This window comes from Buceros rhinoceros, unplaced genomic scaffold (assembly GCF_000710305.1).
Source record: "Buceros rhinoceros silvestris isolate BGI_N320 unplaced genomic scaffold, ASM71030v1 scaffold15813, whole genome shotgun sequence".
Classification (NCBI taxonomy): Eukaryota; Metazoa; Chordata; class Aves; order Bucerotiformes; family Bucerotidae; genus Buceros; species Buceros rhinoceros.
This window is the reverse complement of record NW_010404348.1, coordinates 11,651-25,567: the sequence shown is the minus strand read 5'-3', so window position 1 is coordinate 25,567 and position 13,917 is coordinate 11,651. Positions and strand designations below refer to the sequence as shown.

Here is a 13,917-nt window from a genome sequence, read left to right as displayed (position 1 = left end):
CTGAAAGATATTTGGATCCAAAAAGAAACCTATAAAGAAAACTGCAAACAAACCAAAGCATGTAATTACACAGTATCAGTGGCTGTGATTTCATGTCCTTGATAAACAGTCCACACAAGCACTGAGGAATATAATTCTTACTTTTTCAGTTGAAAGCTTTCCAAGGGATCTGTGTTAGATGACAGGCAGGATACTCCTCCCTCAGCCCAAAGAGGTATGAAATCTTATTTCTATGCCCCATTAAGGTTCATAGAATCCAGCTTAAGCAATTAACTAAATTAAAGGCTTCAGAGGACAAGATTCCCAGTTGTGTCTACTGAATCCTTTTCAGTCTTCTCCAGAAGACAATGACTGCAATTACAGCTTCAACAGCCTTCTCTCCTTTTATGCCTATACTGGTAGGGGACAGTCACAAGCTATTTAAAAGGCTTGTCATTCTGTCATATGAACAAGTTCCACATACATGAGCCACATGGGGACTTGGTGGCCCATCTTTGCAGTATACAAGATTCATAAATCTGAGGTTCTGTTACTGAACAGCTGAGTATATGCTGTAATGAAGTGAGGAATGAAAAGGAATACTTCAGTTTGAAGTCTCCAGTCAAACCCAGTGCTTCAGTCTCAAGTGTAATTGTGGACTGCCCCACTGTTACCTATAACAAAAGTGTGGCAGTCATCTTTTGGCCATCTCTTCACAGCCCATCAGCAGCATGAAGTAAATTTGCAATTCACAGGCCACTGTGTAGCACTCCAAAGAAAAGAGGGTACCCAGATGCCCTTTACACATCAGTCATTTCCAGAACCAGCCAGCCAGTCAACTGAAATTTTCCAAACAGGCAAATCATTTGTTTTCATTAGATCAAATTCACAAAGGTCACAAGAACAACCTTATTTAAATCATAATGAATCAAGGACAATAGAGGCTGTGTGCCATTAGTCTTTCTGGCTGCAACATCTGACACACTTGACTTGTATCAAGGAAGTCCTTTAAATTCAGATTCAGGAAAGCGTTTCTTCCTACCTCAGACTCCTGAGCTCTAGACACTACAGTTACTGGCAGAACTGTGGTGACAGAAACATCCTTTTCAGGAAAGAAAGCATTTACTGACAAAGCATTTAAGCAAATCCCTTAGCACTGGGTCCTGCTTATTTCCTTTCTCTGTCAGTTCCAGACATCTGTTGCTAGTAATGCAACAAATTCTTTTTCCACAAAACCCACAGAGGCAAGAGTGTGTATATTAGTATTTTGGGAAGAGATGTTTAGGTTTTTTTCATTTTTTGAGGGAAGTGGCTATCCAGTTACAATTCATACGTCTTAAGACTGTAGAAGTAGAGCCAAGGCTATAAATGCTTTAAGTATATGATCATAATTATTCAATATATATGAATAAAGCTATCAAACTGCCCTTCTTGAACACAAAGTCCAACACAGGAGCATCTCAACTGTTTAAAATACCGAATAGGTTTGAAATGCAGCTTTCGCACTGAAGGTCCAAACAATCAGGTCTTACATTAGCTACAGCTACATGTAAGTCATGGAGAATCACAGAACTAGCAAAACAGAAGCTAAACACTACCTAGAGGGATGGGCAGTCAGAACCATAGAAAAAGAAACATCAGTCTATTTAGCACAGGTCGGAGTCCAAGCAGAAGCTGAAGCTGCAGACTGGCAGCTATTTTGAGGAAATCCAGGGTACATGCTGATGATGAGAGAGCAGCTCTCTCTTATTCCCAGCCCCTCCCAGCCAAAACATTGTGTTTTGACACCAGGGATGCTGTGAAAACAAGACTCAAAGTACAGTTTAGAAAAACCCAGAGCAAATTTTAGCTCCATCTTACTACGCAGCTGCACACAAAATAGTGCCATCATAAGGAAAAGGATCAGAGTCATGCACCGTCATCCATCCTGGCAGTGATCAGCACTTGCATCAACTTAAAGCAATTTCAACACACAGTCTGATTTTTAGCTTTTTCAAGAGTCTTGCACTGCAACCGGCAAAGGGTAAGAGGATATTAGTAGATTAAAACAAGTGCTTTATAAGGAAATAGTACAAACATAACTGAGCAGAGAAGGGGCACTTACTATTTGCATTGCAAGAAGTATAAAAATATCCTCTCCAGGACAAGGAGAAACCTTCATATTCTCCTAATGTCGCTCTTCACACATCAAGGCACGACGATACCTCAAAGAAACCCCAAGTCTTTTTGTATCTTCTGTCCTCGTTTTACAGAACTACCTCAGAAAGTCCCCACCAAACCATTTCATCCTTCAATACTCTGTACAGACTAATAAAACCCCATCCATCAGACTATCCTCAAATACACTGCTTATAGCATTAATAAGAACATTTCCCATTATATAAAACTGAAAAAATGATTCATTGTGCTTGTAAATTCTGTAATAATCCAACTCAGAGTCTGTAGAAATAAAAGCACAGCAACCAAACTGATCCAGCCGTAGTAGCTTGTTTTGAATAAATATGAAACACGGGCTAGAAAAAACAGAACTTACAAACCTAGCCAGGAACAAAATATCCTTTTGTTCAACAACTCACAATTGCAAGAACTGTCACACTTAGTCAAAATGACCTCTTATATTGTAAAGCTTTAAATATTCAAAACTGTCTAGTGAATCTCAAAGTGCAGTGAAAAGGGTTAGAAAAAAGTTCACCTTCAAAAACAAGACTACAGTTCAAAACCTCTATCGCATCCTTGTTAGTAAATTTACCAAGACAAGGTAAGTCACAGACTGAGACAGACTGTCTGAAAAACTACATCTTAAACACAAGCTCTGATGACGCTAAAAAATTCACGCTCTTTCAGATTAACTGAGGACACCAAGGAAGCACCTAACAATTAAGTGGAAAGCTACAGAAATTAAGCGTTTTCCCCTGCCATCTGCAATTATTGGCTGTTGAAATTCAAGGAAATGTTACTACAAGATTTTGACTTGCACAGAGAATGAAAACAAGTGATGCTTTACAAGACAGACATTTTCTTAAGCATTCCACTCCAAGGCATGAAGGGATTTCAGCAAGGGTCAGTTACAAGAGATGATGAAGAGTCAATGAGTGAGGCAGGACAGAAGCGCTGTGGATCCATTCCCTTATTAAAGCATGATACGGAGAATTAATAAAAGCTGTTGCATGTGTGATTTTTAGGACTATTTAATTCCAGTAAAGCCCATGACCAAACACGGGAATTTCCAGGAGACTCAGGGCTGAATACAGAAAACTGTTACACTCAGAGAAGTAGGAAGCCTGAACAGTGCCAAGTATTATGAGAAGTTTCAAGACTACAGCTGAGTTTCTGATACAGCACATTAAAGTAAGCACTGTTCAGCTGAAAAAGGAGTCGAGTATTCCACACCTTACTGATTGCTTTACCAGCTAAACATCCCTTCAAGCTGAACTTACACCTACAAAGATTTTAAAAAGTCCCCAAGTCCCCAAACCAACCCATTTTACAGTGCATTAGTTTTACAAACAATGGGTTTGGCAGATGAGGATGACCGTGTCAACACTACTGAAGGGAGCGTTAAAGCAGCAAGGAGTTAACTCAGCGACACTCTACACCTCTTAACTAGTCCTTCCAATAGATACATTCCAAGTTATTCAAAGCAGGATAGTCAACGCACTTTCTGATTTGTGATGAGAATGAGAAGTGCTGAAGAGCTGACTTTTAGAAGAAAGCTACCCCCTGCTACAGGACTGTTGAAGTAAGAGACTGTTGTACCTGTGTATGAAATAAGAGCAGCTAACCTGATTTAACCCAAAACCATTAATTTCACAGGGATTAAAAGAACTGAATACATTGTGAAATTTAAGGACAGTACAGGCCTCCTAAAGTCTTTTTTCTGCAAAAAAAAAATTTTACTGGACAAGGCTATCTGCAACATTCCTCTTTTGGTAGCAATTTAAAAGGCAAAAAGGTTCAAAAAGCATAGGCAGAGTGACACTGATCTGACTTCAGACAGGCCTGTGTGATCTCACACTTATCATAACTTATATACACCAAGCCCCCAACATCTGGGTAACAGGAGAAACCACTTCCTATCTCACAGTAAAATGGCAAGATGAGGTTTTATAAATAGGCAGTATTCCAACTCAGCAGCTATAAAATATCAAACAGCTACAGAAACACAGAACCTGAGGCCGAAATTGTCTTCAGGGAAACGAGTTTTCTAAAGGCATTAAAGCACACCAGTCCTTCAGAGATATTTCACCTTTTTTTTCCTCCCCCTCTATTACTCAAGAAAGTTCACTTTTCTGTATGATGCTCACCTTCGAATTCACCTTTCCTGAGCATGAAGTGAGTATCACACAGCAAATGTAGCCACTTTGGTTACTCAAGCATATAGTATTTAAAATTGGTTGAAATACAGGCCAAAAAAGCTCGCCATTACCTTAGCATGCTTTAATTCCAGTTCTGCTAGTTCCACCAGATTTTTTCTGAATGCTGCAACTCTTCTTGTTTTAAAGTCTATCAGTTCTATAGAAAACAGAAATTAACAGTATTATTGCCAGTGCTCTCAACTATTAACAGACTTTCCTTCAGATTGGAGAGAAAGGGTGAGAGAAGGCAACAGGAAAAAAAACCTCAAGTTTAATCTCAGCACATTCCAGGCTCAAAGATACTGCTACACTGTTGGAAGAAAGCAAACCACTGCAGCTCCTCATCTCCAGCAAACCTTTTGTGGACGCAAAGCTCTTTTCAGAAAAGACTGCAAAGTGGACTCTTTTAAACACTTAATTCTCTTATTCCATGTGCGCTGTTCTCTCCAGGCCAGTATGCGGAAGAAGGAAGCAAGTACGCTTGATGCATACACCTTTGTGGCTAGTAGGAGCACTCATTCTCCACTATCTCATTGACAGAAATCATTAGCCAGATTTACAGGGCCAAACAACTCATAAATGACAAAAACAGAAGAGCGTGCTGTTCAAACCTTGAACAAATGTGCCCCAAACAATGAGTCAGGTGACTACTAACTCAGAACGATCCTAGTCTAAAAAAAAGAGAGTAAGTTTCCAGGAAAAAGACAACATGTAGATAAGGTTCCTTTTCTCTAGAGCTCCTGCACCTCTGTGTCTTCAGTGAAAACTCACTTCAAGACCTCTCCCTTGTCTAATGTAGTATCATCTCTGCAACAGACTGCTGCCTGCACGGAAGAATGCATGAATCCAAAAGGGGAATTTCAACAACACTTCAAAAGATCAGGCTTGCTTTTACTGCCAGCAGTCATCATTTTGTATCCTGTTCTGTGTGTACAAAACAAATAATTTGCACCTAGACTTCGCTCTGCCTAATGGAGCCGTGAGGAGCCAAAGGAAAATATCTACCAAAAATAAATAAACACTGATTAGAAGATAATAGTTCTGCTTAGGAAATGGAACAAAAATCTATCCTCATTAATAACACCCTAAAATCTTAATTTTCAAGTCGTAACACAGGATCAAAGACCACCCAAAGACAGGATCAAAGACCACCCAAATACCTTGTTTTGCCGATTCAGAAATTTTCTCAAATTTCTGACAACATATTTGCTGAGTAGTTTCAGCTTGGAGCACATCTTTATTTTTTGCTCTTGCTTTATCCAATGCCTTATTAGCATTTTCATAATCCACTAGTGACCTAGATCTTCTATACAGGAGATCCTACAAAAAAAAGTATAAAAGATATATAGGGTTTACAAGAATCTACCAAAAGATTTACTATACGCCAAGCTTTAAAAAAAAAAAAAACAAAAGGAAAAAAAAAAAACCACACAACAGATTAGTCTTTCTTATTGTATTTCAGTTCTAACTAACTAATTTGCTTTCACTTTACTTCATCCTGCAAGTCACAGGAATGTCCACACTGGATCAGACAGGCAGTTTAACACTGTTTGGTCTGCATCTTGTCTGACAGAGACCAGCAATGACAGCTTAGATGACACTCCAGAAAGCCTAAGAAGGGGCAATCACGGGAAATTTCACAGCCTCTTAGATTAGAACCAAACTATATTTAATTATATATTTGAAATACACACAGGGCCCAAGAAAGAGCAGTCACATTTTTTTGTGCAACAGTAACTGCTGTTATCATCTACCCACAGCATTTCTGTCGAACGCTTCCTCGTTCTGTCATGTTACAGAGATGCAGGTTTCACAGTCGCAGGCTAGAGGTGGCAGCATTTTAACCTGTCTACTGCGTGTTTCTTAAGATGACCCCTTATCCCTTTCTTGTTTTTTTAAATATTCTTAAGAAACACTATTTCACTGACAAAACCCCCATAAATTCACCTTAGCAGCTTGAGATTCCCTTAGGTAATATTTCAGAAGATCAGAAAGTTTAAGATCTTCATCAGCAGACACCCGGGCCTCTATTTTCTGGAAAAACAGTAAGTAAAAGCATCAATTTAAAAACATCCGGACTTTGGGTATTCACTCGTATGATGTCAATACAGCCTAAAATACACGACAGTACATGACATGTTTAAAGATGCATCGTTAGCAGCAGCACCAGGACTTTGCATTAAAATGTAAGCAGTAACCTGCTGCACGAGCAGTGATTGCCAATAGCTTTATTTTAAACAGTGCCTTCTTCCCAATGTCGTATACTAGAAAAACAGCAGAGAAACAAAAACTTATCTAGTATGAAGAGTTGCACAAGAAGTTTTGTGGTGTTTTTGAGATCAAAGGAAAACAAGTTTTTAAGGCACTTTTGCAAGCTAATTGTGTAACTATGTATTAAAAGGTCCAAAAGACCAATAAACTTATTTGCTTGTATTTGAAACAGACAATTCTGTGAATTTAGAAACAGACTCTGCAAAGGTATGTCTTAAATCTTAACTTAAAAAAAAATTCTAAACGGTAACATTTTAGATCTATGCTTAGGTCTGGCTAGAAACGTTTCCCAGACTGAAGATTCCTAAGGATCAGTCATTTTACAACAGATGACTCGAATCTTATGCTTTTTCATAGAATTATAGAATGGTTTGGGCTGAAATGGACCTTAAAGATCATCTAGTTCCAACTCCCTGCCATGGGCACGGACACCTTCCACTAGACCAGGCTGCTCAAAGCCTAATCCAACCTGGCCTTGAACACTGCCAGGGATGGGGCATCCACAGCTTCTCTGGTCAGCCTGTGCCAGTGCCTCACCACCTTCACAGGGAAGAATTGCTTCCTAATATCTAATGTAAATCTCCCCTCTTTCAGTTTAAAGCCATCACCCCTTGTCCTATCACTACATGCCCTTGTAAAAAGTCCCTCTCTGGCTTTCTTGTAGGTCCCCTTTAGGTACTGGAAGGCTGCTGTAAGTTGTCACTGGAGCCTTCTCTTCTCCAGGCTGAACAACCCCAACTCTCAGAAACTGTCTTCATAGAAGGTGCTTCAGCCCTATCATCATCTTCATTATCCTTCTCTGGACTTGCTCCAACACATCCAGGTCTCAAGAGTGGTGTAGAAGGGGAGAATCACCTCCCTCCACCTGCTGGCCACACTTCTTTTGGTGCAGCCCAGGATACAGTTGGCTTTCTGGGCTGTGAGTGCACATTTCTAGCTCATGTTGAGCTTCTCGTCAGCCAGTCCCCAAGCCCTTCTCCTCCGGGCTGTTCTCAACCCATTCTCCTCCCAGACTGTATTTGTGTGTCCTGGTTTGAACTAGAACAGAACTGATTCTGTTCAGTGATTGTACTTTTCAGCTCAGTCTCTTCTCCCTAACTGCACTGTCTGAAGTTAACAGCATGTTTCTGCAGACAGTGTCTGCTTCTGGAAGTGATAACGCTTGATGTTTACAGTCACTACCAGGGACTGGTATGCAGCAAGGCTCTTGCTTATACTTGCTCCTGTGCAGATGAAGGTCATTGCTAAATCCTGTGTGCCACATTGGGTTCCGTGAAGAAAGAGGCATATCGTGCAGAATTCTGCCTGCCACCACATGGATGCATAAAGTTAAGTGAAAGACACACCAGGAGTTACCAGAGACCTCAATGATTATTACACAGCTTCAAAGCAGGTAAGCTAATGCTAACTGGCTCCTTTCAGACCGTATCTGTGGGGAGAGGCAGACAGGACAGGTGACCCTCAACTGACCAACAAGGTGATCCATTTCATATATGTCATATTTGGTATAAAGCTGAGGGATCATGAGGGTCAAGTTCTCCTCTTCAATGGCTGGTGTCGAGGAGGACTCTGTCCATCCTGCCTTCGATCCCAATCCGTGCATTCCTGAATCCAGTTCCCACCCGCCACTGAGTCCAGCGTGGGACTTCCCAGTGCCTGCCCACAGCATCACTGGTGGCATAATTGCTGTGGGGAGAGGGGTTGGGGTCGATATTGGGTTTGTATATATATCATTATTTTGTTGTTATTATTTCATTACAGCAGTTTCAGTTTTCTTTTCCAACCCGTAAGTCTTTCTTCTTTATTCCCTTTCTCTTCCCCATTGGGAAGGGAGAGGGATTAACAGAGAGCATCTGTCATTTGTCTAGTGGCCAGCCCAGTCCTAGCATAGTTTCCAGGAGGATCTGCTCCATGATCTTGCTGGGCACAGAGGTGAGTGACTGACCTGTAGTTCCCCAGGTCTTCCTTTTTTCCCTTTTTGAAAATTCAGGTTAGGTTTCCCTTCTTCTAGTCAGTGGGATCTTTGCTGGACTGCCACAATTCTCAAATATGATGGAGAGTGGTTTAGCCACTTCATCTGCCAGTTCCCTCAGGACCTGCGAATGCATCTCATCGGGTCCCACCAACTCATGCACCTTCAGGTTCTTTAGATGGTCTTGAACCTGATCTTCTCCTACAGTGGGCAGTTCTTCATTCTCCCAGTCTCCAGCCTTTGCCTTGTGGCTGGAGCACCGGCTGATGAAGACCGAGGCAATAAAGTCATTGAGTACCTCAGCCCTCTCCATATCCTAGGTAAAGAGGTCTCCCATTTCCTTCTGAAGAGGGCCCATGTTTTCCCTTGTCTTCCTTTTATCACCAACATACCTACAGAAGCTCTTCTTGTTGCCCTTAACACCTATAACCAGATTTAATTCTATCAGGGTTTTGGCTTTGCTAACCTGACCCCTGGCTGCTCAGCCAGTCTCTCTTTATTCCTCCCAGGCCCCCTGTCCTTGCTTCCACCCTCTGGAGCTTCCTTTCTGTGTTTGAGTTGTTCATTCCCACACTTTGCTTAAATGCTTCATATATAAGCATCCACATATTAATATTTACTAGTCACAATATGTCTCACCACTTCTAGGATGTACAAAAAAAGAATAAATCTAAAAAAGTTTCATAGTACATACCCTTGTTTTGTCAAATAACTCTGATACCTTCAGAAAAAACCTGCACAAAGAAAACAGCTTATATTACAACGTTAATTTGAACAGTCTAATTACTTTCTAGAACTCAAAATATAATTTGTGTCTGGCAATAAAGACTGTAAAGGCTCTGCTTAGAATTGTAATGCACAAACAGAATAGTTTCAAATTGTAGTACTTCAAACATCTGGGAATTGTACAATTTAAAGAAAAGGTAAGGGACAAACAAAGCATCACGGATGGATGGTTTTTACTACAGAATAATTGCACAGCTCCTCGGGGATTCTTTATGCTTCTGTGCGTTGAACCCCAAACACCACCACCCTGGGTAACAATCCTGCGCTGTTATCAAGCGTCCTTCACTCCGATTTGAATGTACTTTTCTTCACCCAGTAAACATGACGCATGCCCTACTTGGAATTCAGGGAAGCCGAGCAAGTGCGAGGCAGGTCTTCATCACAGGAGACAATACAGGGTTCAGCGTAACAGCAGACTGAATTACGGTCAAATCATACTATTTTGACAGATGTGATTCCTGACAGACCCTAACAGACTACAGCAAAGCTCAATATATAATTGAAGTAATCGATACCAAGCTACCACCACCTTTGGAAGTACATCACTGTAACTCAGGTAAATTAACAAAAAGCAGTTAACCCTCATACTCACCTGCTACCTGCCATCACTCTAACGCTAAAGACTGTAAAAGTCCACAAGCATCAACATCTTAAGATAGTTAACCGAGTTCTACTTTCAGACACACCAAACTTCTTATTCAAGCAAATCACCAAAAGATTAAAGGACAGACATCTGTACATAGAGACCCTCGTCTGTATTCAAAGTTTTAGAGATCTCTGTAGATTCTTTTCCTAAAGGCAATAAAGTTGCCAGAATGGCAATACTATTTTTTGAGATGTTGGTACAGGGAACACCCCCAAAAATCAGTACACTCATGCTGTGACCTCTTCTTCCTGCACATGTCAAAGCACTTAAAACACTTAAAAGAACTGGTGAAAGACTTGGGTTTTTTCCTTATTCTATGAAGACTTTTCTATCTCTGCGTAATTTTCTACAAACCGCAGAAAACAGCTTTTTTTTTCCAGACCAATATTAAATATTAAACCAAAAATATTAAAGCAGCCTATTACAGAAATTAAATACCAGAGAAGAAAATCTCTTAAAAGTCATAGAACTATAATAAATTCTGATTTTCTCATAACAAGAGAACTACCAATCTCAGCAGGTCACCATGAAGACCTCTACTTAGCAAATTCCCCCCTAAGTTACTAACAGTGACTTACTTGCATATATCCGTGGAGTCCTGCGTTCCTAACGCATATAACGAAGAACCAATTCTATTATAGTCATCCGCCACGTCTAGAAAAACAAACAAGCACGTGTTTTACTATTTCATTCCTCCTCTAAAAACTTGGAAGCTGCTCTTTTTCTTCAGGAGTAGGTGTTTTTCTAAAAGCAACATGCTTTAACACAAAAGCCGAATGAAATTTCAATCGTATCACTTATTATGAAGGAGAACTTCACATAATAAACACAGCGCTCTCACCACATTGTGAGGATGCTAATTTGTCCAGGAGTATTTAATACAACTAGCAACTGCTGGGAAAATTTATTGTGCAACTTCATTAGGTTTTATTCTGGTACATAATTTAACTAGTGTGGTATTGCTATACAGTAGCCATAAAAATCAATTTTTTGCACAGGTGGCTTTTTCAAAGAACTCTTAGTATAAACTCAGTGGATGATGAAAATGGTAACAGATACAAGCAATGAACAGAAAATATATTTGCTTGTTATTTTTGAAATTTATATGGGGTTTTTTGAAGATTTTTTTCAAAATAACACAACCTTGTTTTAAGAGGCTGAGTGGGTCATCTTCCACCCAGTTCATTACTCCACACATCCCAAGGGAATCAGTTCAGTTGGTTACAGTGAACAATGGTATCAGGAAGCCATGAAGCTCACCTTCTATTCCTCCTACTTTAACATAAAAATAGATTTTCTACTGGAAATAGGAAGCCAGTATCTTTGCAAGTCCTGCAACTCTCTGCTGCTCCTGAGTTACTCATAAACTACAGACTGCCCATTTCCAAAACAGCCTTCCCAGGTCACTGCTCTACTCCTCTAGCCAGAATTTCAAAACGTCCCATTCATCCCAATTCATAAATTTGATAAATTTTTTTGATAAAAAAGTTGTCACTAAACATCCTAGGTGATCTAAGGTAATCTAAGTCTGAAAAATCAGTGAAGCTTTGTGGTGAGTTTGATCAATTCTTTCCCACCAGATCATCTACAACCTCATTTCTAACTATTTTCCTGGTTCTACAACCAACATGAAAGGCTCCCTCACTACTTAAAGTTTGGCACCAGACTACCATGAATGAAGTTCAGTTTTCATTTTAAGAAAGCAAACAAAACACCAGAACCCACTTCAGGTGGGAAGTGAAGACACAGGGTCCCTTAGTACTTCATTAAGCAGTAACTGGCTCTGCCCATCTCCTAGCATAGATACTACAGCCGCAAAAGACTCAATCTTCATACAGTGGCAAGAGAAGCATCTGAAGAGTTCAGTAAATTCTTAGTTTAATGTCTCATTCAATATCCACTTTAGAGTCCTTGCTAATGAAGATTCATATAAAACTACTAGAACCTAGTAGTTTGATTTTGATTTATTTAGGCACAAAAACTTAACCTTTATTGCCCTTGATTTTAATTTTTTCCAAGCTTCTCAAAACACAGTGATCCTAAAGCAAACACAGTAGTCCTAAACCAAAGATTTTCCATTTCCTCCAATAAATGCCCTGCACTTGTATCTAGAGGTGCCAGAAATCCCATTAGCTGGCACTCAGCTCAGGAACAGAAATCAATAGCTACGTGGAAAACCTCACCTCACGAAGAAAAGGGGTCCTACAAACCAGGCTACTGACTGCACACTTTCCAGTCTCCATTCTAAAAGTCTGGGAAATGGAAACCTGCCTTCCCGGCCCAGAACTAACAGCCCAAATAGGCGTTTGCTGCTCAGCAAGGTGATGCAATGCCTAGTGTGCCAGGAACCTGCACCTCGATGAATGCAAGCTCATCCAATCAAGAGCAACTTCATTAGGAGTAAAGTCACATACTGCTCTATTACCCACCTTCACACTTCAGAGACTAAGAATCAGGTTCCAAAAATATATATTATTACATAAAGTGTGTTTCTCTTCAACGGAACAGCGTGAAGGATCAAGATACCTTCAGTGTCACATCAGGCTGTTCTTACTCCATCCAGTCTATTACAGCAAAGGCTGAACTTTGACAGTCAGACTAAACCTCTTTAGACCATTCCAAGACTACACTTGGAGGAATTCATTCACTTTTCGCATCCAAAAACAAAACTAAAACCAACTGCTCCTCATGAACCACTTCTGCACACTTTAACTACTAGCATTCTCACCCTGGAAAAAGAACTCACTTTTATGTGATCTGGTCATTTTATCAGATTTGACAGAGGCATCTTTGACTCGGTTGTGATATTCTACAAGGAATGTTCTTTCATGTTCAAAGAAGTCATCCACATCCTACAAAAAACAAAAGCAATTTAAAAAGTAGGATTTTTTTCATTCTGTATAGAAATTCAATCTATTTTTATTGTCTACAACACCATTTACATAAACTGATTTCTTCCTTCAATTATTTTATCATAACCTGAAGTTTTAAGAATCGATCAAGAATTAAGAATTTATAAAAGTATTTTAAAGATATAGATAACTAAACCTAAGGTAAAGGAAAATCATTTCACTACTAACTACCACTTTGGTGACAGAAAACAGAATAGAAGTACTTAATAAAAGGACATTTACCTAGAAAAAGGGGAGGGGGGAAGAAGGACACCCAGTTGTACAGGTGCTGTGGACACAGCAGAGATGATACGAGCTCCTAGCTCAGGAATGCTGATCTTGATGACAGATTTCTTTCAAGTTGGGAAATGTAGGTAAATTTTAATATTTTCTGTATTACAATTTGAGATATTTGGTGTATATTTATTTTTTAAAACCCTCTAAAACAGCACAGCTGCTCAAGACCATGGCATAGCCTACAACATGGGCTTCGAACAATGTGCTTATGAAAACTGCTGTTTATTTGAACTTCGTATTTTTCTCGAAGTCATAATTAATCCATGGCTATATCCGCTTTCCAGCAGTATTGAAATTCAAGATTTTACAGCCAGGAATTTCAGCTCCTCTAGCTTGCTTGCAAATGGAAAGTTACTACTAGAAAGAATGGAAATCAAAATCATCTTCTGCAGAATTTATGCTTGCTATAAAACTAATCTTTCAGCTTTTGAAAAAGTGAAAATGCAATTAAATTTTCATTTAAATTATTTTTTTTTGTCTCAGTTACATTCTTGCATCTACTGGGAAAAATAGTATCACCTCTATGGCAGCTCTTGGCTTTCAAACAATAGAAGGATGTTAAAAGGCTGGTAAAATTCACTGCGTTAGTAACTTCCGAGCTGCAGCAGTTGCCAAAGCTAGAGCACCTTCCCACTACACAAAAATGACAGGCCAGAACAAAAAATAGATTAGCAACTATCTACAGATTAAAAAAATGCTTAACTTCAGAAACCAGGGAAA

The 13,917-nt window shown here is 39.6% G+C and overlaps 1 protein-coding gene across 1 annotated transcript in view; it reads right to left on the bottom strand.

Annotated features, from left to right (window-relative positions):
• The window catches only part of SNX6 (sorting nexin 6), a 22,192-nt gene that overhangs the window by 1,074 nt on the left and 7,201 nt on the right, over nucleotides 1-13,917 (bottom strand). The window contains exons 7-12 of the mRNA XM_010133373.1: nucleotides 12,756-12,861; nucleotides 10,588-10,663; nucleotides 9,272-9,311; nucleotides 6,282-6,368; nucleotides 5,495-5,654; nucleotides 4,406-4,491 (exon numbers count right to left, since the gene is read on the bottom strand). Of these exons, the coding sequence (XP_010131675.1) occupies nucleotides 4,406-4,491; nucleotides 5,495-5,654; nucleotides 6,282-6,368; nucleotides 9,272-9,311; nucleotides 10,588-10,663; nucleotides 12,756-12,861 (555 nt within the window). The remainder of the gene's footprint in view (nucleotides 1-4,405; nucleotides 4,492-5,494; nucleotides 5,655-6,281; nucleotides 6,369-9,271; nucleotides 9,312-10,587; nucleotides 10,664-12,755; nucleotides 12,862-13,917) is intronic.